The sequence below is a fragment of the Accipiter gentilis genome, chromosome 1 (assembly GCF_929443795.1).
Source record: "Accipiter gentilis chromosome 1, bAccGen1.1, whole genome shotgun sequence".
NCBI classification, from domain to species: Eukaryota; Metazoa; Chordata; class Aves; order Accipitriformes; family Accipitridae; genus Astur; species Astur gentilis.
Window position 1 is genome coordinate 35979627 of NC_064880.1, and position 26500 is coordinate 36006126.

The window sequence follows — 26500 nt, forward strand, 5'->3', positions numbered from 1 at the left end:
CTGAAGCACTACAAAGCTTAAGTAGAAAGATACTATTTGAAGTACACATTGCAAGTATCATTACTGGCACTAAAACGAGCACCACATCTCTTCTCTTCCCAGAAGTACTGCAGTTCCTGTCCTATGTCCCCAGATTTTTACTACATTGCTCAGGGAAAAAAAACACTGATCTAGAGAGACTGAGGCAAAATTCTGGTCTTGTGGATGTTCTTCCAGGCAGCATTAATCACCAAGATATTTTCATGCTTTCAGCAAGATATGTACTTGTAATATATTTGCACAATGGCTGCCCCAAAATATGCAAATACAAGTATTTGCTCAGCCAAGAAATTTCAGATGGAAATTTTAGTACACATTTAAATCAGTATCTCTGACATTTGAATGTTGATGATCTAAAATTAAAAAATAGCAAAATACTTACAATTTTAAGATTTAATCAGAAGAAATTAATACTGATTTTCAGATTTAAACAACCTTTAGTTCTTCCTATGAATTGCAGGTTTTGAAATGTTGCTGATATGGTGCTATTGAAACTTAAACCCTGTCAAAACTAGTCTTTGCTAGAATATTCAGTAACTAGCTATTTACATTTTTAAAACATAAACTCAATTAAATGTCTGTCAAAGAGCTAATTACATAATACATATTAATTATCTAATTATATGATTTTTACTAAGCTATGCAATTAGCACCTGATTATATAATTTCCTATTTTACAGTTGTTATGTCATTAGGAAAAAGGTAAGTTTTCAGCAAAACCCAACACAATGTTCACTGGACAAGAATAAGACAGTGACGTTTATGAGTCACATCCACTGTTTTCAGATGGAAAAGTGCCTAGATGTGCTGTAAAACAAATGGACATGCTATTAACAGCAATTGGATATTAAAATGTACAATCTCTTAAAATCTTTTTATGTCACTTGGTATTTCTGGATGCAGTGATTATATATTTAAAGACACTGATCTGATCTTGGAGTGGACATGAAATTTATCTGAGAAAGCTAACTGCATTATGAAGGATTCTACATTGAGTAATTATTTTGTTAGAACATTATGAAGCACTGTGATTTTACTTTAAAGGAAAGCAGACTCACTAGCTAACTACAGAATTTTTCAGTGTTCTAAACAATTTAAATTGATGGAAAAATTGGGGGGGTGGTCATTGTCATATTCCAATTTCTATTGATAACATCCTAGGAGCAGATTTTTGAAAGAATATTTTCACTGTTATTTCACAGGAACAACTCTATACATATAGGATAGTGGGGAAAAATAGTAATTAAATAGTTTTCAAATTACGTGCTTGTTCAAATTTTGAGATGAGGCTTTAGGTTCCATGTAGTCACATGTGGAATATCATAGTAATCCTGATTGCCTTAATACTTGAGTCTACCCATGTGACTGAGCTTAAAGTTGTCATTCTCCAGAAAGTTGTCCATTTTTGAAATGCCACCTTACCATCATCAGCAATATGACTCACCAAAAGGCTATTTTTGAGGGTAGGCTCACCCCATAAAAAAATCTGTGAGTCAGTATCATGGAGAAGGGAAGGCAGGGAGCATCCATTCTTCTATCAGGTATTTCTCCAAGGACAACAGATACAATAGTTTCACTTTGTCCGAGGATGTGATCAAGGAACTGAAGACTACAGGAGACTAAGTGCAAGATTCAAAAAAGGGGGTTATGTGCCCAAGTCCAAAATTGTCACTGTCAGCCTGATCCACTGACAGCCACTTACCCCTGGAGACACCAAAACCCTAAATGACACCCTAGATCTTCCCCTGCATGTACTCAGACTTGCCTCAGACTGAGCAGAGAGCCACCTACCTCATATATGCTACACTGCGTGACATTTTACATCCTTCTGTGCGAGACTACCTCATACAGACTAACACAGCCAGGCCGCCTTTCAAAATGCAGCCGTGTCTGCTTTTTGAGGCACGGCTGAGGGAAGCATTAACAGGGAGTTGCTGTGCATCATGTTGACATTCACATGAAATCATCAATATGGCCATCATGCAGCAGAGAAAGCAAAATTCATACAGCCAGATAGAAAAGGGGAAAAAAAATGAAGTAATGAAGGGTAGGCATTTAGAAAGCTCAGGTTCATGCACAGATGGAGAAACCTCTCTTTAGACCTGAGGAAGGTAACTTTTCAGATGTAGGATGTTGAAATACATCCCAGATCTTAGTATTTCTTTTTGGCTAGTTCCCGTGGCTCTGTATGACAAAGACAAGAACCTTCCATGTCCCACCACAAGAAGCTAACAATTAAAATCAGCAAGTTCCAGTCTCAGGGATGGGACATCATATGTGAAACAGAAATCCAGTTTCATCCAATAATTATGACTTGGGGGGTCACAAAACTCAATACAAGAGTGCAAGTACAGTAGTAACCAGAGTAAGTTTGGGATCCACTAAACAAACTGAAATGCAACTCTTTCAGAGATTATCTGAATTATTAGGCCAATATCGTAAGACAGTTCTCAACTTCCCACTTTCTTACCCACGGTGATGTTAGGTGGTTTCTGCAGTGTATATTATCAAGTATCTGTCTGATCTGTGACACTCCAGATGTTTTTGTTCAGCTGAAAATGTGGCTAGGCAGCTACGTGAGGATTGTAAAGGAAGTATAGAAGCCATTATAAGTACTAAATCATCAGTCCTGCTTGCATTTACATATTTGGAAAATTAAAGGTAGAAAGACTTATCTAAAGTCATACATGCATGTTTTACAGGACTTGATTATAGATCACTGAAAACTAGCAAACTCCTTCTACCTTCATCTGTATCTGAGCACTGCTGTGAGAAAAAAGTAGTATTTCTATTTCTAAAATAAATTATGAGATTCTACTCTCTTGTCCACTCCCTTTGCATCCCTGCTCAAAATCAGTAAGTTTACACATTAGAATTGCATTTCAGTTCTTTCAGAAGAAAGAGACAATGCAATGCACAGAAAAATAATCTCTCACCTTCCAGATCTTCCTTTTCAAAATGTGTTTTGAGAATGGAGCGAGTTCCGCCTCTATCCACAACAGCCTCTTCATCATTTCTCTGCAAAACAGAAAAAAGAACAGATAAGCTGCTTCACATTTGGAACCTATTGGCAAGATTGTATAGCACTAAGAAACAAAGATGCTTTTAATATTTATTTATTTACTCTTCCTACTCAGAAACAAAGAAGGTTTTAAGAATTTAATTTTCCTTATTAAAATCTATTCCTTTTTGCATCAGTTTTTATTGAGGTATGATTACAGCTAACTTTGACATGAAGAAGTTCTCCTGTTAAAACCTGCAAAATGATGAGTAAACACTGGTTACTGGGAACTAAGAACATGAGTCAACAGGACAACGAAAGAGATGAGAGAAGAAATGTCTGGTTGAGGCAGCTTTATTCTTGTACTCTTGAAGAAAGGGATTGCACATGTATTTTTGTCTTTAGACCAGGAATCTGAGCTACATGCAGAATTCCCAAATTATTAGCACTAACACTCCTTATACTCTGGCAAAGCTAGAGAATGATACTCAGTGACAAGATAAGAAAGAAAACTTTAATACCATGAAAACAACTGGCTTCACTTACTGGTGATTGCAAAGCTTTTGCTTTTCTTTACAAACACCAAGCTGTAATTACAATAAAGGCAGACAGCACACACTAATAGCAGAAAACAGAAAAGCAATTCTTCCTCAGCAACATACATTTCATGTTTAATTTTACACTATAGTCATACATGCATTTTAACTGTATTCTCCACTGCACTATACACATATTATGTGATGAATTAGTGTACTGTGCTCAGGCTAAAAAAGCTACAGAAATTAGTGATTCTGGTCACTTCTGACATGAAAAAAAAAAAAAAAAATCACATTTCCCTAAGTAGAGAAATCTTTTGGGAGTTCAGCAACAAGGCACTGGATGCTAAGCTAAAATGAACATTGGCTTCACTATGAGTTTGACATCACCAACTGCAACAAAAAGAAGTTGCTAAATACAGCCTGTATTTTACAACATGGTTTAGAGTAGTTTCCAGTAAATGATGATCAAGAAAAAACGATGCATTATACAAAACCATCAATTAATATATCATGAATATATATTTACTTGTCATTAGTGGAAGGGTTTTAGTAAGTTATATCAGAACTAGAACTGCTTGATTTCAATATATAAAATCGGTATATTAATGGAAGTCTGAAGCAAGGGGATTTGAATACCAACATTATATGCTAAATATATATCTGTATATAGAATGCAATAGAATATAACAAGAAATTAAACTACAGGAGCACTTATCCTTAAAGAGCAGATGCCCCAGGTAAAAAAATTCGCATCTAGAGCTGGATGTCGTGCATTCTGCATATAAGTTTTTGTTTCAGGCTCCTCTCTTTTTTTAAAAATAGCTGTCATGCTGTAGCTCTCTTATATAGAAAAATCCTAGGAACGTGTCAGCGCCAAGCATCTGGGCTGTTAAAGAAAGGGAGACTGAGAGTGTTACAGTGTCTTTATTAGAGCTTTCCAGCAGATAATAGTACGTAACTAAAATCTGACAATGAGGAAAGGCCTTCTGTTGAAACTGTTTTGTCTTTTAATAATTTAAATTAGGTAATAATCTATTAAAATGTACCAGGGCAGTACAATTTCACGCAAACCATTTGACCATCCTAGGTAAAATGAATCCATTATGTTAAGCAGTTAGATATAACTGGGCATATTTGTCATGCTGGCATGATGCCATGCCCCTGGGTGAATGGTTAGGCAGGATGCCAAAGGCCAAGTATTACAGCCACATCAGAAGTAGTGCTATTCCAGCATAAGGAATAGCCATCGGTATTTTACTGATCCTGAAAGGGCCTTTATGGAAGCAATATTAGGGGAAATTTACAATGGGGAAAATATTAAATTGCTGGACAGTTTATAAAGCCTTTACAGATCATCTAAGTAAACTAAATACAGATTAATTCATTAATATTTATCAAAATATGCTCATACACTTTGACTTCTTCTTTCCCATGTGTTCAGCTTCTGGCAATCTTTTTCTTCCCTGCTTCCTCTTCCTGTAATGTCACAGCAAGTCTCAGCCTAACCTCATTCTCAGAAGTGGGTTTATTCCATTAATATTACAGGGAAAAACAGCTTAACTGGGAGTATTGTGTTGTTGCAAATTCACATGTCAAACTCTGAGCAAAGTCCAATTAAACAGGCCTTGCACTGTACACTCTCACTTCCCAGGGAGCAGTATGAAAGCCACCTTGCATTCACCAGTACAAGAGTCACACTGCATTTAAGCTAGAAGTAATTTCTGTGATTCCTGTACTGCCTCCTTGGAGAAGGAGAGAAGGGAGGGAAGGGCTTGCAAGTAGTTCAGTGCAATTAGGTCTTAATCTCACTTGTAGGTAAGCACTATCACAATACAAGAAACAATAGTGGCAGATGCGCTCTACTTTCCCATGATGACTAGAGACTAGAAACTTAATTTCAGTTGGTAATGCTCTGCTTTTTATTAGCATGTCAGGAAAACTATGAAATAATTATTTTTAAGTGTTGTAATAAATGAGAGTTTGAAACTGAAAGTATAGGCAAGACTAACCATAGGACAGTCATGGAAGATAGAATTAATGCTCTGGATGACTTCTAACATACCAAGCAGCCACAAACCTCCACATTAACATCCTCAAAGCCATGAATCCACTGCAGTTTTGCCCATCAGTTTCAGCAAGATCAGAATAAGGCATGAAAACTAAATGTTTTTCACAGCCGTGCCACGTTTACAAGAGAATTCTACCACTTCTTCCTTTTACCCCATCGGAAGATGATGAAGGTCAGAAATTTTTCATAGTGCACAAATCTGCTACGACTGAGGTATTCAAACCATACTGACATATTGCAGTAGTGTGCAAACAAATGTGTGGACACACTGACCAGGTATGAGTCCTTGGAACTGTCCATTATTGCAATGAGTTGCTTGCTGAGTCCAGTGAACACTGTGGTCTACTGCTTAAAGCATGGGAGAGGGATCCAGGAAGTCCCCAAGCGCTAATCCTGGATCTGCCACTGACTTGCTGTGTGGCCTTGGGAAAGTCACTTAATCTCTGTGCCTCAGCTTCCCCATCTGTAAAATAGGGATAATAATACTTACTTATCTACCTTCCTCACTGGGCTGCTCTGTGCTGTAATATTCACACAGCATGTCAGAACCGTAAAGCACTACAGAAGTGCTAAGTCATTCGATTTAGGAAAGTGCGCGCTTTACCCATGTGAAGAAATGATGATATGAAACAACAGATTGATAAAAATCAACATTTAGGCATAAAATGGTTTTTTTTACATCAAACTAACGTATATTAATACCTTGTAATAGTTTTACAGTGCACAGCTTTGACAACTTAACTGGACAAAGTTTACATAAAAATAAATATACTGGGCTTGCTTTCTGTTGGCCTAATAAGAGCAATGCTACAGAAGCCAGTGGAATTTTACTTCTGTGAAGCTCTTTGTAATTATATTTGTTAATATTCTATGGTTTTATATAGTTATCACACAATGGTTTACCTAAAACACAGGCACAAAACTATTTCCCTAAAGCAGTAAAATATAAGCAAACACACAGCAGAAGAAATAATGTACCTGGGATAAGAGAGTAAGAAAAAGCTGAGGCTTTCATACGGAAACCACAAGCTCCTTAGACACCAGGGCTCAGCAACTCTACTCAGTCCATGATTTCACCTCTTACATTTTCCAAATGAATGCTGAAATGACCTTCACCACACAGCAGCATCTGCTGCCTAGATTTCATAGGAAAAATCTATTTTAATGAAAGAGTCTTATAAATACAGTTGTTACTATTTTTGTCTCTTCATACTAGAAGTTTAAACACACTAGTAAGTATAGAAAAGCAGACAGTAGAGTTGTCCTCTGCATCCTTTACAGTGCAACCGCACATTATAACATTGAAACATGTATTTGAAGTTGAACAAAATTAAAAGGAAATAAACTGCCTTCAAAGATACTTGGCTTCTACTTTTTGGTACGCCATCAGGAAGGAAGAAGGTCACCACGAGTGCTAGGAGTACTGACTTTCAACCCTTAAGTCAACAGCCTGCTTATCAGAGTATAAAGTGAGGCTGCACTTGTTGCCAGGACTTGTAAGTGTATTGGTTAGAAGGAATAAAAAGGCCCATGGTTCCGAAGCCAAAAGCAAATGTCTGAAATGCCCTTTCCACCGATGTACTGATAAAGCTCACTACCCAGGATATTCCAAAGCTAGATAAATGACCTCCTGGAAAGCTACCCAAATTGACGCTGTTTAGCTATGATACAGCCATAACTGCAATTCATGATGTGTTGCAAAGAGGCTTATCCTTAAACCTGTCACTTCCCAGAACTGTGCACTGCCCTTCCACACCTCAGATCAATTTAATTAATGGAGAAACTACACATTTTAAAAAGCTGAGAAATATCATTTTATGACAGATGTTTTCAGGTGGTTTTAGTTATAGCTCATATAAACAGTCTATGCTTTCATCATGTGGTAGATGATCGTGTGGAAAGAAGAGGAAAGTACCATAGAAAGGCATATGACACATTTTTAAACACATGTGCTAATGCAGACACATACACTTGTAGAACTTCAGTATATTTCTAGATGATGGAATTAAGGCATACTCCTTACATGCTGGATGACAAGAAGGTAGGCTAAAGTCTAGGTGATGATACACAGATTTGAAATTATCTATACATAAAAGACACTTGCATATATCATAAAAGCTATCTGAATATTGCACAAAAATTTACTGAAGATCATCTGTGCTGATCGCTACAGTAAATGAAATAATAGTATAACAATACATATACATTAGGAAATGGGAAATTGTTAGGACAATAGGAAATTATTAAATAGTTGCAATGAATATGTCTCACTGTCCTTCCCTTGGTAGGTACTTTGCTCCACTGGAGTGACCTTTGGTGCTAATGTATTTTGAACAGACAAGTCAAAATGGATAACACTAAAATTTTCATTTTACATGGAAAACTAGAAATTATTTCTTTTCTTAATCCTTCTTTCTACCTAATTTTCTTCATTTTCTACTTTTATTTTCTGTCTGTGATATTTGGTCAGTGTTTTCAATAAACTGGATGATTGCTTTTCTTTAAAATACAATGCAAAATCAGCCTCAAAGAGTATTAATATTCCAGAAAATTTTTCAGGGTTTTTAAATCTTTAGGTAAAATCCTTTCCCTTTTTAATTACATTTTTAACACACCCACAGCACAAATCACAACATAACCAAAAAGAATCCTTTTTCAGCATCTTTCTCTCTGTAAAACATATATCACAGCAGAAGCCATTTTGATTTTTTCCACACTAGAAATTATGCATATGACACACCTGCTGACTCATAAGGAAAATAATCATGGAATTAATTACTTCTCCATATAAGCCACTTATTGATGATTAGACAACCTACATAATTCTCAAATGCCATCTGGAACTCAGGAATGCCTGTCAGCATAAAACATTAAATACTGCATTCCTATAAACAATAGAAAGCTGTAATATAAAATTATTTTAGTTATTTTATATTATCAATAATTACATTTACTTAAAAATAGAACTCTAATATATTCATTTCAGTTTATATATTTTATCATAAAGGTAGTGGTATAAACCTTGTGTATTCACCTTTCAAATAGTTTGTTATGAAATTCTAAACATTTATCCAGACATGGCATACACACCATGATTGCCTTCTCAGTCTAAAGATATTCCAGCGTTATCACTTTGTGTTGTTATTTATTTCATGGACCCATTAAACAATATTTGTATTTTTAAGATCATTTTGGTTAAGTTCAGCTTAGCATTTCATAAAGATGGCATTATTAAAGAAATAGAGAAGTGAATTACTTGAACTCAGGAGCTGCCAAGAGCACGTTGGATATATCTTGTAAAGACAATTAACCTAAATGGCTAAAAAACTGTTATATGTAGATGGATGCCTCCCTGTTGCAGAAGGCAAATCACTGATGACTGCCATGTTCAGCCTTGTCCTTTAAACTGTCCTTGAACAGACACAGTCACACAAAACTGATTTAGTGCACAATGTGTACGCCCACAATTTAGATGCTACAATTCTTTTCTCTTTCTGAAGACAAGGGGGGGGGACCTTAATATAATTGCTTTTCCATTCCACTAGCTACACTGTATCATCCTTTTCCCGTCTATCCACCTGTCAAGGAAGACCCATCAAAACACACTTATAATGCAATAAGGTCTGTTCCATAAGGTCTGAAGAATTATTTTTTAAAGTGTCCCTTTAATTGTACTATTTTTGTGGCAGCTTTCTGCAGTAATCACTACTAGTTAGCATAAACCACATATTCCTTTTGGTCAGCTCTACTCCACATAGTTCAGGCTATGCAACAAAGTAGAAAGCAATTAGTTTTCATTCCAGATTTGCATCTTCCCCAGGGCTGCATGTCATATGCATAAAAGCATTCTTCTCTGTCTCTTTTTCCCTCTTTTCTCTTTTTATAGCAAAAGCCAAAATAGTGTTTAGCATGGCTCAATAAAGAAATACCATCTTCTGCAATGCTGCTAAAAATTGCACTAATCAGCACTGGCTCCAAAGAGCTGATTTGTTACTGACTTGAGACTGAGCACACGTTTAATACAATAATGCAATTCCTGTAACATATAAACATGATCCTTACAATATAAACATGACTTTACAAGATAATCATTGCAGACATTAAATCTAAGCACATACTATTGTTGTAAAGTTAATGAGATGAAACACAAGCAGAAAATGCACACACAAATAAAACAAAGCAGTTTTACAAACAAGTAAATGCTCACTAATACATGTAATTCCTGTGTTTATCTACATTGAAGCATCCTGTCCTGGTTATATACCATTATGTACAATATAGCCACTATGACTGCATTTATGATGCATAAATGAATGCATAATCACTAAAATATTTCCTTGTCATTTGATAAGAAATCTTCTTTCTCAGAAAAGCCATTTTAGGTAGAAACAACACATTTCTTACATTTGCAAGGCAAATATTTATCTATTCTTTACACACCTATCCAACTGAAGACAAGATTTCTATTTAAAGAAGATAAAACAGAAATCAAGGCAAAATAGTAACTTAATTTGTTGCAGTAGCTAGATGCCCCACTTTGTGCTCTCCCACCAGAAAAGGACTCTGTTGTACTCACAGCTACAGCACGAAAACAGGGCAGGGGGGGAACATTCCCACTCAAAAGGCTCGATAAACCTGTTGGGGCATCAGTTACATTGATGAAATAATGAACTGTTAAATTCTTTCTGGATTCTGGTACCTATTTTAAGCACCTGCATTTAATTGCAGCTGTGCTTGCCATGTTTTGTATGCCTTGGAGTAAAATTATCAGGAACGCCTAAATGACGTGAGTGCCTTACAAAACCTGAACAAGGCACTTGGGTAATTGTGTTCCTTTGAACATTTTCAGTCGTGGCAAGATTCTCATAACTGCTCCCCTTCCTTCCTATCATATCATATAATATCTGCTGGATTTGTAAGCTAATCTTTATTCAATCACTAGTCTTAGCCAGACCTCTGAATAAGTAAAAGACAGTGTTCCTTGCTGCTATTTAAGGGACGTAGAAGCTGGGTCACATCTGTATGACTAAGATTTTATTCCCTTTGCTTCATATTCTTCTTTGCTACACTGTCAAATACTTAGAAGTTATGGAGGCAAGAACAGCACAGATTTGAAGCTGAGGCGTCGTTATTTTTTCCTCTGTGGTTATTACTTATGTCATCCTAGCGCAGTCCCATTAGCTGAAATCCTCTTTTCTCACTTCATAGCAATGGTTTTGTTAACTACTACAGAGAAAGTCGAACAGCATGAAGATGGATGTGAAGAGTTTATCCAAAGCCCAAATGAGATTTACTTTTAGCTTGTCTGGGCTCTCTCTTGGCCCAATGCCAGGTGAGGATAGGTCCAGGATAACAGCATTATTTAGGTGTAGTTAGAAGTTAAACATGTCGAGTTTAGCCCACTATGCAATAGGATATTACCTGCTGGGCAGCAAATGGAAAGAAGTAAATTATGTTGGTTGCTGGTTTCCTAATCAGCCGTAAGATATATTGGGGTTTAAGTTCGATACACTTCCCATCTCAAAGGATCTGCTTAAAGCCTCAAAAAAGATGACATGTTTTCAGATTTCTTTACCTAGAAATAGGGTCAGGGAGAAGAATCATAGAAAGCAGTCTTCTTGCAGCAGCTACTGATGTGGAAGTAGAAAGTGCATAGAAGAAAAGAGGTCATGACCAAGTTATCAGAACCTGTTTTAACAGCAGCTACAACACAGAAGAGAGGACTTTTTCTCTTCCTTTACAGCCACAAAAATGATGTAGTCTGGAGTCTGCACCTTTTATACAAAAATGTATGCCAACCATAGTTCAAAGCGTCACCTTTTTTTTGATATTGCAACCCAGCATGACCAATAATAAATTAACTCCCTCCCTCAGAAAGACCAATCAGTGTGTTCAGTGATTCTTCTGTTTCTCAGACCTACCCACAATTTTCATTTGTATTTGACAAACACCCTCTACAGCACAGTCCAAGGATTAATCAAGGCAGCAAGGAGGACATCCCAGGACAGAGATATTCTAAACTCAGATTAATTCCATAAAACTTTTGGCACTTAACTGAAGCTGCTGTAACTACAGATGACATCATCATCAACTTTTCCAATAGCCAATGCACAGGATCAGCAAGACCTTAGGTAGACTGACTGTCACTGAAGATTGGCTGAAAATTGTTGAGACTTACAAGAGTCCAATTAGGACTATCTGGAGAGACAGGATAGTAAACTAGATGGACTGTTAGTTTGATTGAGTGTGATCATTCCTACGTAGCCAAACTCATCGCTAACCTTCCAAATAAGTTTGCCAACACTAGTAATATTGTTGCTCTACTAGCAGTGAAGGTAGCCTGACTGACCAAATCTAACTGAAGTGTTAAAAAATAGTATGGCCTTATTGTCAGCCATTGTCAGGAAAAAAATAACTTAGAATACCATACAATTTTCTGTTGCATGCCCAAAGATTAAATTGGATTCCTTGTGGTCCTTCAGAGTTGTCTTCTATATGATCTATTATCCCCCAGAAGAGAAAAGACAATTGTGTTGGGTTTGCTTGGTTTTTTTAAACTGAAACTTGTAAATAACTTCCTTGAAGACAGCTGACAAGTCTTTCTTGGCCAAAATGTATAAATTTAAATATAGAGTTCTCTGAAGAGTTCCCAAATCATCTCTATCTTCAGAGAGTAACTTCAGCAGAAAACGGATGACCCAGTACTTCTCATCTCCAAAGAATTAGGTTGATCTATATGATTTTGTTGTCATCAGTGATTTTGTTATCAAGGCAACTGCAATTGATGTGACTGAAAAACACAGATTTGTATCACGCAAAAATGTTCTGCTGCATGCAAATGAACAGTTACCCAAATGGAAATTGAGACCTTTTGCACTGTCTATATAGTCACAGCGCAAGACAAGAAAAACTCTCCATCTCATAATTAGACAATGACATTCTGATTATCTTTGCTCTCACTCTTTATCTGTCTCGGGTCATCAGTAAGCCATGGTGACCAGGGAGGGCAATGCCAGCGAAAACAGTTAGGACCCACACTATTCACAAAGAAGATAAAAAATAATTATGACCTCCAAGCCACTGATGATATGATCTCCTGACTGGAAGTTCAGGTAGTCTAATTAATTCATACAGGATTAAGAAAGCGGGGTGGGAAAAGAAGAAAAACAGAAAAGAAATCAGTGAGACAATGAAATTGATAATGTGTTCTGGGAAGTAACAGAGCAAATAAACAGATTTCAGATACTAAGTCTGAAGTTACTTGTGCATCACTTCTTCCCAGAGAATGAAATACTACACTGTAAAGAGAATTTTCATATCAAACACTCACTCAAAATATATTGGGAAAGTGATCATGACAGTGGACTAGATAACGAGGGATTTGTATAGTTTAAAAGCCTAGACAGCACAAGCACACAAGATATACAATCAGGAATGTGAAATGTGCTGCCAAAGAATCAAAAGTAAATATGAATTATAAATAGTAGTTGAACTGGTCTTCCTACCTCTGAGAGATCTAAGAATTAGACTTGTACAAATTGCTCGTCTGCTGGAAGCTTTAAACATCATCATTTCCATGACCACCTTGTTCTAGACTAGTCAAGATGTTTCACAATAAAAACAAGCTGAAAGTTAGAAACAACTGATATGACTTTAAGTGTGCTTTATGTTGAAATTACAGAGCATAACTTTTGGAAAGGAAAAGGGACAAGTATTACTATAGAGTAGAAAGTAAAGGTGAACACAGCATTACCACTTTATTACATGTTTTGTCAGCGCTTCTATATGAAAGGATTTTATTGTTAGAAAAGAGCGTTATTATTTTCATTGTCAATTTTCTTGCAATGCCACTAAACTGATAGACCCACATGCAGCTGTAGAGAAGAGCAAGGGAGGATACAACTATGTCCATCAAGGCTTTGAAGGATATTAGCTATCCTTTAACTGTTGTCTACTTCAGGAATTTGGGAGTCTTTTTGGTGGTGGGAGCTATGATATTTGAAATAGAAAGGCTGTCAGGATTGCATTCCTGTTTTGGTAGGGAAGCTTTTCCAAGGCAAAATTTTTTTTCAACACTTCTTGCAGGTATAGTATTTACCTGTTTGTTTATGTATTTACTAGATAACTAGCCTCACACTAAATATCACCATTCAAACTCCAGCTCTTTGATCTAAATGTCCCCAGTGTTCAGTATCTTGAGAAAATGGCAGAAATTACTATATATCAAGTTTTACTGGCACAACACAAGTAATGAAATTTTTGAATTACATATCATTACTTGTATTTCACTATACTGCTCTAAAAGTAAAAACAATTACAAGCACAGTGGTGAAAAACAATATCCAGCAGATGCTCTTCATACCCTTCCTTGCCAAGACAACGCTATTTCCTTTTATTAAAGAATGGATTTTTTTGTGAACACAAAAAAAAATTCTTATCATTTAAGCATTATGCCCCAAGCTACTTGGATCAGTCTTTTATTTATTACAAGTTTGTACCAGGCTTAGTACAATAGGCTCCTCCTCTTCTGGCATGATCTCAATGTAGGTATTAAACAAATAATAATAATCTGCTGATCTGTATTTGTCTTATAAGCATCCTTCTTTATACCTGCAAATTCTGCCTACCTTTTCTTTAACTAGCATTGTTATTAAATATGTATGTGTATGCATGGGTGGAGAAAGAACAATAGTGTCTGTGGGTTCCATTGACATACACACTGCAAATATATGCATGATGTGATAGTCAATAATTCAAATAAATGACTTTATTTATAACTATTTCAGTAGTCATACAATTTAAAAGACATGTTATACCTTGTAGGAATACAAACAATAAACAGCCTCCGGTTAAGAATACTTGGTAACCTAAGTATAGTAAGATATGCACAACTAACAAACCTGCCCAGTCATTAACAGGTTATATTTAATTTTATAGACTACAGAATGAGTTTTGTGGAGGAGCTTCAACAAAGACTGGGCACAGTAAGAGAAAGTGCACTAATGACTGTAAGATGAATAGCAATTCAGAAATCAAAACCGATACTGCCAGTAAAGCAAACAAAAAATTCAACTTTGTGGTAAAATCTCTCTCTTGGAAGGAAAAGGAGAAGGCAAATTTCAAAGCTTTTAAAAGAAAGACTAGAAGTTTGTATTTGAGAAGATGAGTAAATAGACTTTAAAAAGCAAGTGATGTAAGGCAGAGGGCTAAGTGAGGATTATATTAACACCAGTAATCAAGAGACACAAAGCTGTAACTATTAACGTCAGACAGGCAGATGAGATCATAACAGTCACAGTGCTGAGATGAGCAGGGCTTCAACTGATTTACGGCTACATGGACAAACAGGAACTGTCAGACCTCAGAGCTGCATAGAGCAAGGGCACATCAGGAAAGAAAAGAAAACCCAGGAATTGTTTCTGACATGATTATATTCAGGTGACTGCTGAAGACCAAGAAAATTTTCTGAGATAGGTAGAGTTTAACTGGAGTGGGGGAAGACCACTAAAAAATAAAGTAGTGATGCCTTCATAAAGGTTATGCTTATGGCTATATTATCTGAAGTAAGGTGTGGAGGAGGATGCAAAGGCTGAGGATGGATTCCCGAGATATCTAAACACACACCTACATACAGAAAGAGGAGGAGGAGATGGAGGAGAGGAAGACCCACCCCATAAGAAACTGAGTCTGAAAAGAGAGAGAATCAACACGGACGAAATGACAAATGTCCAAGAACAAAAAAATTTAGTGAAGACTATAACATAGCATCACAGAGAGATGACAGATGGAGTGGAGGAGAATAAAGGACAAGCCTGGAATTCCTCCAGGAAGAAGTGGAAGATTAGTGAGATCAACTTCAGTGCACAAGATAGAAACCAGAAGTGTGCAGTTCTAGAAAGGCATTAGAAGACAAGAGATGAAGACAATTGTACAAAGCATACTAAGAGGGTGGGGAAATGAAGGAAGTCTAGAGATAGAGAGCTGGTGAATAGAAGCTTCTGAAGTTGAGGGTTCTTTTGTGTCATTTTTTTTTTTAATATGACAAGACTCAGACATATTTCTTGTGTATGGGAAGGAATTCAAGGAGAGAAACAGAAATGAAAGAAAAGAACAGCAGAAGGTCAGAAGGTGAATAGGGACAGGTTCAAAGACTACCAAACAAAATCTTAATGTCTGTTTCAGTAAACAAGGAGAAAGCTTGAATTTTGACCTTGGTTGGTTACTTAGTTTTAAGAAGTTCACATGGAGAGAGGGAGGAATAGATAAGCTGAATTAATAAAAAATACAGATCAGGCAAAACTGCAAGCAAAGATACTCATAACAGATGACAAAAATCCCAGAGATTAAGAAATACAGAAAATCAGCAGAATCAAAAGATTTGCACCAGACATAGTCAGCAGTATCTCTAAAGCATGGCAGATGGCATTAGGAACTGAGAAACTGGATACTGGGAGTCAGCCAGGACAATGAATTGTCAGAAGGGTTTGGAAGTGTATGAGAAGAACAAAAAAATAGAGCCTAAAGGGAACACTGATAAGCTGACAGGGGAAAGGAAAGTACAGAAGAATACAGGAAATAATATCTGAAATGAAGTCATCAAGATCAACAAAACAGAAGTTTTATAAAGTCCCATTCTTGGAGAGAAAGAGAGAAAATATTGTAAAAGTTCAAATAGTTACAGAAAAGGAACTCAAGAGAACACAGTGCATAGAGAAGACCAACTCAAGTGTGTAGCTGATTGGCACATGGTATACAATTCAAATGAGAAACAGCAGCACCAGGGCAGCTACAAAGTTGGATGGTTATTCATATGGGAACTGAAGGCTGAGAAATTATGAATGGAAGAAAGTTGCAAGTCAAAATCAGACAGAGAGATGGGAATAGGTAGAGCTGTGTGCATGCAGACCATAAAAACATTAGAAAGTAAGGCAGAAGGAAATTTTATTGTTTAAAAAAAAAAAAAAACAAACACAGGAAAAAAAAGATAAACAGCTAGGAGCAGGCAGAGCTTAAGAACAACAGCACAGATGTACCACCTTCTTTGACCCAAATTCAGAGTGGATGTTGTTGGAGGTAACAGTCTCCACAAAAAGGACCATAGATGAGGCCGCGTTAATAATGGGAAGAAAGTTCTGTCGGCTGGAGGAAACAGCAGGAGGTAAAAAGACAACCTCCAGGTTCTTTGAGACCAGTAATATTCCAAAAACATCAAGAAAAAACAAAGAGCAGATAATGGAGGAGATGAGTTTTGCCCCTGAAGGAAAAAAGGAAGCGACAGGAATGGCAGAGAGGAGGCTGAACTGGAGGCAGAGGTAATTTAAGGGAAGAAGGAGAGGACAGAGAATACCAAAAGAAGTGTAATCTGGACATGAGTTGATGTAAGAGCATGAAAATCATCAGAAAGCACAGAGAGAAACAAGCACCAATAAAGCAATCAAAAATAGCATGAGAAAGGATACAGCACCATCCTGATTGTTGCTCTTTCATATATCCTGAAACCTTCTGTTATCTGAACCCATTATTTATACCCTCTCTGAAATACATTAGTTGTTTTAACAAATTACACGGTGATTTAAAATGCTAGTTGATAAGGATGATTTGTTATGACATAGTTATACTAGGAAAAGATTTAATCCACTGAAGCTTACATTGCATACCAAGTCCATATAAGCAGTATTGGTCCGGGCATTTTATACTTGTACACTCTGTAACTATATTAGAATTTCATGCCAACACACGCTAATAAATTTTTTGTAATGTAGAACTGGACTAATCTGAGCCCTATTCTCCCAGGAATTTTAATCGTATTTATGGATCGTTTGCCAGAACAGCGTACTGATTGCTTAATTCTTCTCGAGATATAGTACACAAGAGAGTAAATAACATCACTGGTCAAATGTTCTTTTGCATTCCTGGATGTACAGATGCCTGGGTTCTTGGGGAGGGAGTGTTTGGAGTTTTTTTAAGGAGCTTGTTTTGTTATTTTAAGCCTACTTGTTCTTTTCCAAGCCCAACATCACAGTAATGTGTCTGATATTTTACCAACAGTTGTTTTCAAGTACAAGATTTCTGAAGGCAAAGGACTGTAAACAGAACGAGGCCAGCTAATGTATTTTAAACCATACCTATCTCAGGAAGTTACACAGGACTTTTGGTCCCCAAATAAGGGTGCAGTGAGGCCTGCTATATGTGGGAACCACAGATTACAGCTAACACATTAAAGCTCTAGTAGTTAATCTGCCTGAGAATTAAAAAAAAAAAAAAAAAAGTGAATTGAAATCCATTCCATCCCTGTCACTCTGATACGCTATCAGTCACAAATACGCACACTTAAAGAAAAAGGGGGGGGGGGGGACGGGACCAACACTTAGAAAAGGATTAAGAGTTATGTGTAATAATTTTATTTTCTTTGAGACATTTATGCTCTAGTATAATTTCATCTCCTGATGTATACATAGCAGAATTCAAAACTCAAGGAAGCAGGTTTGTAAACCATCAGAATTACAAATCCATTTCCAAGTGATGGAATTCTCAGTAGACTGGATCATGGCAAGCAAAGATGTCACTCCCCAAAAGGTATGTGAAATCCTACATTAACTTGTACCTTGCACAACTCCTACATAGTCAATTGGAATGAGCAGGATGGAAGCTAAATAAGATTCCAGATAATTTTTTTTAAACTATAGCATTGCCGTGGACTCAACGGAACACTTTAAAAAGTGCATATCGTAAGAGCTTTCCTCTGCCTAGACACAGAATGAGCATACTTTAAACTGGGACAAAGCATAGAAAAAGTCAACAAGAGACTAGAAGCAATAACAGGAAGTTAGAAGAACAGAACTGAAATCTCCCTTGAACCTTTATCTATCCTTCAAACAAAAAAGTCCCAAAGCTTTTATAAGACCACTAAAGACTGAAACTGTGTCTCCCTGTACAGCTTACATTTAAACTGAAGAATTTTTCATAGAGGAAAAAAGAAGAGAGAACCAAAAAAAGCAAATGTCCCCACTTCTCCCTTTAGCAATGGATCTGACTTGCAAAGGGCAGTCAGGAAGCCTGCCATTCACCTCACAATCACTGGAACAGCTAGTTTAGCTTAACTAGCACTCTATCTATGCCCGTTTATTATTTATGTGCTAAAAAAATAAGGGGGGGGGGGGGGGGAAGGGAGTAGCAAGTGACATTTAATTACTAAGGTAAGAAATGTCTCCTTCTCAATAGCATAAAGATAATGCCATTAATAGATACCACTATTATTCCCTTGAAAATTTTATTCATGATTATTCTCATTCTTGTTCATTTTTCGTCACCCTGAATTACAAAAGTAATGCTTATGCCAAAGAATGATAAAAGATTAGCAAAGGTGTGATGACATTTTTAATCTGTCCATGAACAAATGGAAACTCTATGTGACATTATTATCTTGTATTTGTCTATCTTGTGCTTTAAACACTTTCTGAATGTTCCTCAGTTTTCTTGTTACTGTTATGCTGCATTACATTTCTGTGGCGATCCAGCCAGCCTAGAGGTAAAGAGGTATTAAATTTCCATATCGTTCCAACAGAATTACTCTCAAGATTTTTTAGTCAACAAAACCCAGTTTATAATCCCACGTTCTACAGGTGAGACACTGAATGTGTATGTAACATCCTTACTTGAAATTAACTCTGGTACCTTTGAACTGGAAGACCACACATATGATGTCAAGGTCTAAAAAGATTTCCAAACAGCGTTTGTAAACAATCAACCAATAAGCCTGTTGCTGGCCATGGGCAGATTTAGGGAATCTATTATAAAGAACAAAATTACAAGGCACGTAAGTATGATATACTGGAAAACAACTGATCCTGTGGAATGTTCCAGGGAAAGACGTGGCAACTGAGATATCTGAAGGAGATCTGCAGTCCTGTGCTGAGACTGATCAAGAGGTCCTCTGACAAGAGACTAGGAAGTTATAAATACACGTAAATTCAAATTCAGCAGAATTACACTAAGAACCTGATGAAGCAAAGAAAACCCTGCCTTCATGAACACAGACATCTCCCAAAGTGAGGGCTACTGAGCAAAAAGTGCTTCTTGTCTTGGAAATGATGTAACTCCCTGCCATTTTCTGAGAAGAGCAGTGTTGTTCCACAATTGTCTGCTATGTCAGTGTACATCACTATGCCTATCCCAAATAAGTAAAGTGTAAACCAAGAGAGGAAGATATATGGTGATGAACATGCTGAGAAGGCAGGAGCATCCATTATGGGAACAGCATCAGCTCCAGGGCTTAACCAATTTACTTTATAGGATCCCTGCAGCCCAGCTCTGTATAGAAGCAGGTGACAAAAGCGTCCAAAGCCAAAGAGCCTGAATCTTGTTTGCTATGACTGAATAAACAGCGTAAGAGATTCTTCAGTTCACCTGAAGAAATTTTATGCTGTGCATAGTGGAAGATAAAGGTACTATTCTTTACATTCCTATATTAAATTAGAGATCTACAGGTGTGTACAGTGTAGCCAAGCAAAGACAGGAAAATTAATAGGAAATTAAACTAGAAATTGATAATGACAATTTTATGGACATAAAAGGAGGCCCAAGATGGAAACAAAGTCTAAGCGATTACCAGGGAAATCTGTTTATAGCTGATGATACAGCCATTGCTAAAAATGTAAATTTAATCCCTGTCTCAGCAACTGCAAAGGATACTAAAAAGGAAACAATCTAACACTTCTTATCTGTTGAAGCAGGCAAGAAAAGGACCCAGCGCATGTCTCAGATCTGTGCTGAGGTTGCTGCTGCTGTAGATGTTCAGGACACAAGGCAGTGCTAGTAACTACTTCTGACAGCACAGATTACATCTCTCACTGACATCCACAGCAAATAGGCATCTTTGCATTAGAAGTTAGATGGCTGAGAAATTTCAGCACATCTGCACCCTACAAAATAGAAAACCACTCAGGAAAGAGGAGGAGAAGAGCAGAAGGCAGACTGGGCAATAACCAAGCCCAGTGAGTCACTGCAAGACGCTCACTAGCAGCAATGAGAAATTCACTCACAACTACGCGCTGAAGAACTGGCGACAGTACACTGAGATCTAACAGAGGGGACAAGTCTGGCGAAGGCAACGAGGCAACCAAGTGCCTGGAGAAAGAGGTCATCGCTTCCTCCCGGAACAACTGAAGAATGCCAAGACAGCTTTTCGTTTTCGTATGTTTCGCATTTCATATGTTAGGTACACTTAACTGGCAATATCCAGCCACCTCCATTAAATCCTGTGCCCTGGTCGTCTAAGAAGTCTTATTTTTGACATGTATTAGCACAACTACCTCAATGGATATTCTAAAGATAAGATCCAGTCACAGTTAGCAGACACTGAGCTTCATCCTTAATAGTGCTCACAGAACTAGGTCTACGCTTGCCATGTGCAATCTAAGCACCCAGGAATAATCTTCGGCAGAAGATACAATGCTATACGAAATCACTATATTACTGGCATTGTTATGAAATGATAATTTTGTATTTTCCATATGTATTCAATTTTTCTAATGATCATTCACTGTACTCCATTAAACATGTTACGTGCCAGTCAACGTTGAGCTAACACCAACCAACCTCCACTTTCTTATATGCTAGGAGTTGCCTAAATTTAAATTTTAAGTTGTGGTATGTGTAATCACTGTTTAAGACACACATAAATGCATGCAATCTAAAATTTTATGTTCACCAAAATTTATACCTGGAACAGGACTACAAAAGTTAAGACAAACAATGGGGAGAAGAAAAGGGGAAATGGAAGTCTGATTTTATTTTTTTCCCCCAAATTTAAAGTATTTCAGATAACCTTAGCAGGAAAATAGAAAATAAACACTTAAATATCTTTAAAAATTGAATTCAAGAGTGACATCAGCTGGTATAACTGACCTGCATGGCTAACTCTCAGACAGAAACCCCACTAAAGCATAATTATCCGCCTCACATAATAAGCTTGACATAAGGTCTCCACGATGCAAATTCCTATCTCCAGACTCCACACCCGAATAGAATTGCTCAATTGCAGCTCCCCTTACTAATGCAAGGACAAGGTATTTTTCTGCTGTTCTACCTGCAGGATTCAGGCATAAAAGTGACACTGCTTTTCCTGGAAAATTTTAATCGCAGGATTGGGACATTAAACTGATATTGCTTTTGTTAGAATAGTTTTAATTGCCTTAAATGTGGATGCAAACCATATGGGTATGATTTCTTGCACATATTTTAATGACTTTGTATGTCTGCATAAAATCTTTAATAAAGAGAATTTAAACAAGTGAACTCATTATGTTATCAGGAGAGCAACAGATGAATCTTGAATCACTGAAGGCTTCTATATACATTTTTGTTTTATTTAAGCAGCCTGGGGGGGAAAGGGAGAAGCTATTACAAAAATGAGCAAATTTTTACAATACCTTGACACTCCCTCATGTCACTTAATGCCTATTTTACATTTTCATTCAATGCACCAAGCTGAATATTTTTTATCAGTTGATGGTTGCTGCATCAGTTGAGAACATTTGAGAGCTCTGTGCATGCTCTGAGTTTCCACTAGAAATTAACAAATCATTTTTGGTGAGTTGACTAAAAACACAACTTATGAATCCCTGGAGTTCATGTTCCCCATAGTTTACCTTTTTTTTTTTTTTTTTTTTTTAATTAGCGATATCATACTAGATGATACCTTTTTATTCAGTTACTTTAAAATTTGCTTAACTCAAAATATTAAAGCTTAACCTTTCCCTTTAGGAGTTATTCCCTGCTTGTATCAATTGGCATTGGGGAACATAGATTCCATATAAGACATTCCAAAACAACAGGAGGTTTCATCACTAAGACAACTGCTATAAATTAAGCAAAGCTATTTTCAAAGCTTTTCTTTTCCATAAGATTACCAACAAGTATTAGTATCTATAATTATCAGTGCATTCAGTCCTCATTTTTTAAGGATTCCTGTCCAAAGTTTCCCATATTTGACTGACTAGTTAACAGACAATCCAAATTTCCTTACCAGATAATGTGATTCTGCCCCTCTACTCAGCCTTGTTGAGACGTAACTGGAGCACTCTGCCCAGTTCTGGGCTCCCTTCTTACAAGAGACATGGGCATACTGGAGTAAGGCCAGTAAAGGGCCACAAAGGTCACAGAAGGAGAGTGTGAGAGCACTGGGACTGTTTCAGCCCAGAGAATAGGCTCAGAGGAGTCTTATCAGAGCGTACAAATATCTGACTGGGGAGGAAGTAGCAAAGGCTTGGCCAGACTCTTCTCAGTGGTGCCCAGTGACAAGGCAAGAGGAAATGGGCACAAATTAAAATATGAGAAGTATCACTTCAACATAAGAAAAAACTTGATCCCCTTAATAAAACGGAAATAGCAGTATTTCTCCACCTTATCATCAGTCACATCTTGTTATCTCTTACTGGTATATACATTTTTTTTAATTTTTCAGAAAAGCGATGCTCTCCTTTTTAGGGTCACACTGAAATCAGTATGGCATAATGGAAAGCATTATGTAGCTTACTCTGTAGTTTATATTGATTTTACTAATTAATCTATTGGAACTTACCAGAATTATGGATCAGCTTCTACTTACACTTAGCTTCTACTGCAAGAAATTATCATGAGACCAAAGACCCTGACCACAGTAGTGTAACAGCACTCATGTTAATGTTTTTTTATTAATAACTTTTATTGAAAATTCAAGTAAAATAAACATGGTCTTGCAAGGAAACAAGAAACAATATGAACAAGTTGTATTATTTACAAGAGAGAGAGGAGGAGAGAGAATGAACCATAGCTGGGACTGCTTCTTCTCTCCAAAATGCCATTGTAAGTAATGCATAACCATTCTCTTTCACTGCATTAATATGATCACCTTCCCTTCTACTCCCTCTTAGGTGGTCCCACCTCTATAGGAATCAGCTGGGCTAACTATGACTCTATTTTAATTCTTTTTTTAACAGATTACTGTGGCGTTATTGTTGCGATTTATTCACATTTTCATATTGTACCCCAGCAAAACTCATTCAAATAGTCCTTATTCAGAATGATCACGTGGTGATATACTTGGAACACTAAATGGAATAGAGCATCCTTGGAACACTCATCATTTAGCTATATATTTTGTGACCCTGCAGTTAGCTATATTTATGCTATGTTACTTTATGTTTTAGACCTTTCTGATATGCTTATACTAAGACTTCCCTAATTCAGGTCATTAGGCCAAATGACTTGGTATATAAATTAAAGTACTAAACGAGGAAAATTTGACCAGAGAATAGGATCATCTCTCTGGAGGGATACTAATGTAGGGCAAAAGGACTTTAGTTCCTTCAACTCACTCTGAAAGTACTTTTTGCTTCTAGTGTTGTTTTGCCATCTGTGAATGTTTGGCCATGATCTCCTATTTGTCCGAGTGTTGCCATTTCCTTAAAAACTGGCACTATAACATATGAAAAAAGTCAGTAGTGTAGAATCAGGACAGCAATCAGTAATAAGTAAAAGCACTACAAAACTGAGTATGTGCATGAGTGTGAGCATTCATGTTTAGAATTGGTAAATGACACAAATACTGGGCTTCTTGCCCAACCTGCTAGTTAACACTGTTCCTAAAACATCCACACAGAGCTTCGTTTCTTTCTAAGACCTTTATCATCAAGTTCTGCAAATAGGAACGCTTAAAGATAGGGAAATACATACTCACGGATGTGTATTCATTATGCACAATCAAGGGGAAAGAATTCTTTAGTTAGATCCTTCTTTATGCAGCATTCTTCAAATACTGACAGTTGCAATCAACTTGGTTTGAAGAGGGATGGTATAGTTTTAAAGAAGGCATAAAAAAAATTCTTGTTGACACCAGCACACTGCCACTGGATTCAATGACTCCAAATTTGTGCAACATGTCCAAATATCAGCAAGTATATCTTAAACCTGTCTTTTTTGGGTGACGGGGGGGGGAGAGGGTTAAACAAGCAAAATGGTTTGTAGTTTTAAGTTTTCAGATCACTTCAGTCCGATTGCCTGCTCTCGTGTACATCTCTACCTTGCTGCAATTCCTCCTCTTAGAAAAGAACTTCATTTCCTTAATATATTCCTCTGGGGTATTATTCTCTAGTCCCTGCAAGTGAAGAAGGACCTGTAACAGGACTATGTCCTTTGAGTGAAAAACATACTCAAACTCACTTGCAATAGTAATAACGTAATAACATTGTTTCAAAATGGAATGACCTATACACACACTTCCTCAAGCAAGCATTCTTCACCAATTTATTTTCCTCAGTAGATACAGTTTCCACTCTAAACAGGCCGCAATAGAAGTCTATTGCACTATTTGCAGACAATAATCAATGATACCTCTCAAAAACATCTACAGAATGCAGTTTGTAGAATTAATATAAATGATGAAACACAGTGCAAGATAAGCACATGACATACTGCTACAGCTTCCAGTTACACAAAATTCCATGGGGATCTAATTATTTTAAATGAGCAAAGGAGACTTCAGGAACAACAACAAAATACAGGTAAGTCAAGATTTTAAATTATACTTGAATAAGTAAAACAAAGAAGCTGGGGGGAGGATTGGTCCTATTAAAAAGTCCATAAATATCCTGCAAAGCACCAAAACACCATGAAACCAATACTTTCAGGAATTTCATTCCAATGCCAAGAAACAGAATGTACTCATTGTGACTAATACATTAAAATACTGAAAATAAATTCTAACAGATTAAAAAGATCTTGTAGCAAGTGAAAGGTATAGTCAAACCATTCCAAACCTAATCAAGCTTAAGAGTAGGGCAGTCTTTCCCCATTATTAATAAGAATGTAAGCTGGATAAGTAGACTGGGAAACCGTAAATTATGGCCAGTAAAAGTAACAAAACATTTTTTTACAAATAAGTTTTTAATTAAAAATGAAGAGACAACCATTTTTACTGAAGCAATTTGCTGCATATTCTTAAGTTTGGTCTTCTGTGATCTCCCACACACGTTTCCAACAAAATGTTATTAAATGGGGGTGAAACCAGAATACAGTTCTAAATGCAAAATCAAATCCATGTTTCACATGTTTACATTTCTAGGCAGAAATATGAAAATATTTTTAAATCTTGACCACTTAATGCTGTGCTTTAGGGTCAGGAAATATCTCTCACTCCTGCCAATCTGCAGTCCAGTTACATGTGAAAACTGTTGTTCCACAAGGGAAAAAAGCAAGCAACAGAAAAATTGCACACTACTTTCAGGCTTCAGCTGAGCTTTTAAAACACATGGCCAAACACGTTGCCATGGAAATGTTCTGCAAATACATCCAGAATTTCTTAAGATGGAACTGAATATAATTTTTAAAAATAAACTTCTACCATTTCAAATATAATTGCTCTATGATGTATTTAAGGGAAACAATGGCTATTATCTAGCATTTATAACACCTAGGTGATAACAGTGTCTCCAATTCCATTTTGTGCTCGATACATGAAATTAGGCCACTATCTTCCTATGTAAAATACCCATACACTTGGGGTTTATGTACTCTGACTTTCCTATCCATCACCACAATACATTAGCAGATACAAAAGTATCAGCCTTGCAATAAAGTTGGCAACAGTTAAAAACAAAAAGGATGATGCATGCTTCAGTAAAACGAACTTGGTTTTAAAGAACATTCTAAATATTTAAGTTATTAACCTTCTCTTTTACAACCCATTAGTATTTGTATGTGTCAGTGAGTGTAATAATTAAAAAGGGGAGAGTTATCTTGCCAAACTTTCACTGTTATGATCAGTGAGCTATTTTTAAAACTGATTTGAAATGAAGAAAAAAAAAAAAATCTACT

General features: G+C 36.7%; 1 protein-coding gene across 6 annotated transcripts in view; it reads right to left on the reverse strand.

Annotated features, from left to right (window-relative positions):
* SLC4A10 (solute carrier family 4 member 10) overlaps positions 1 to 26500 on the reverse strand; it is a 160427-nt gene that overhangs the window by 95949 nt on the left and 37978 nt on the right. For 5 of the 6 annotated variants that reach the window (XM_049798918.1, XM_049798929.1, XM_049798910.1 and 2 more), the window contains exon 2: positions 2976 to 3057. In XM_049798918.1, the coding sequence (XP_049654875.1) occupies positions 2976 to 3057 (82 nt within the window). Of the gene's footprint in view, positions 1 to 2975; positions 3058 to 5920; positions 6111 to 26500 lie in introns of all 6 variants that reach the window. The other variant, XM_049798923.1, reaches the window with a different exon arrangement.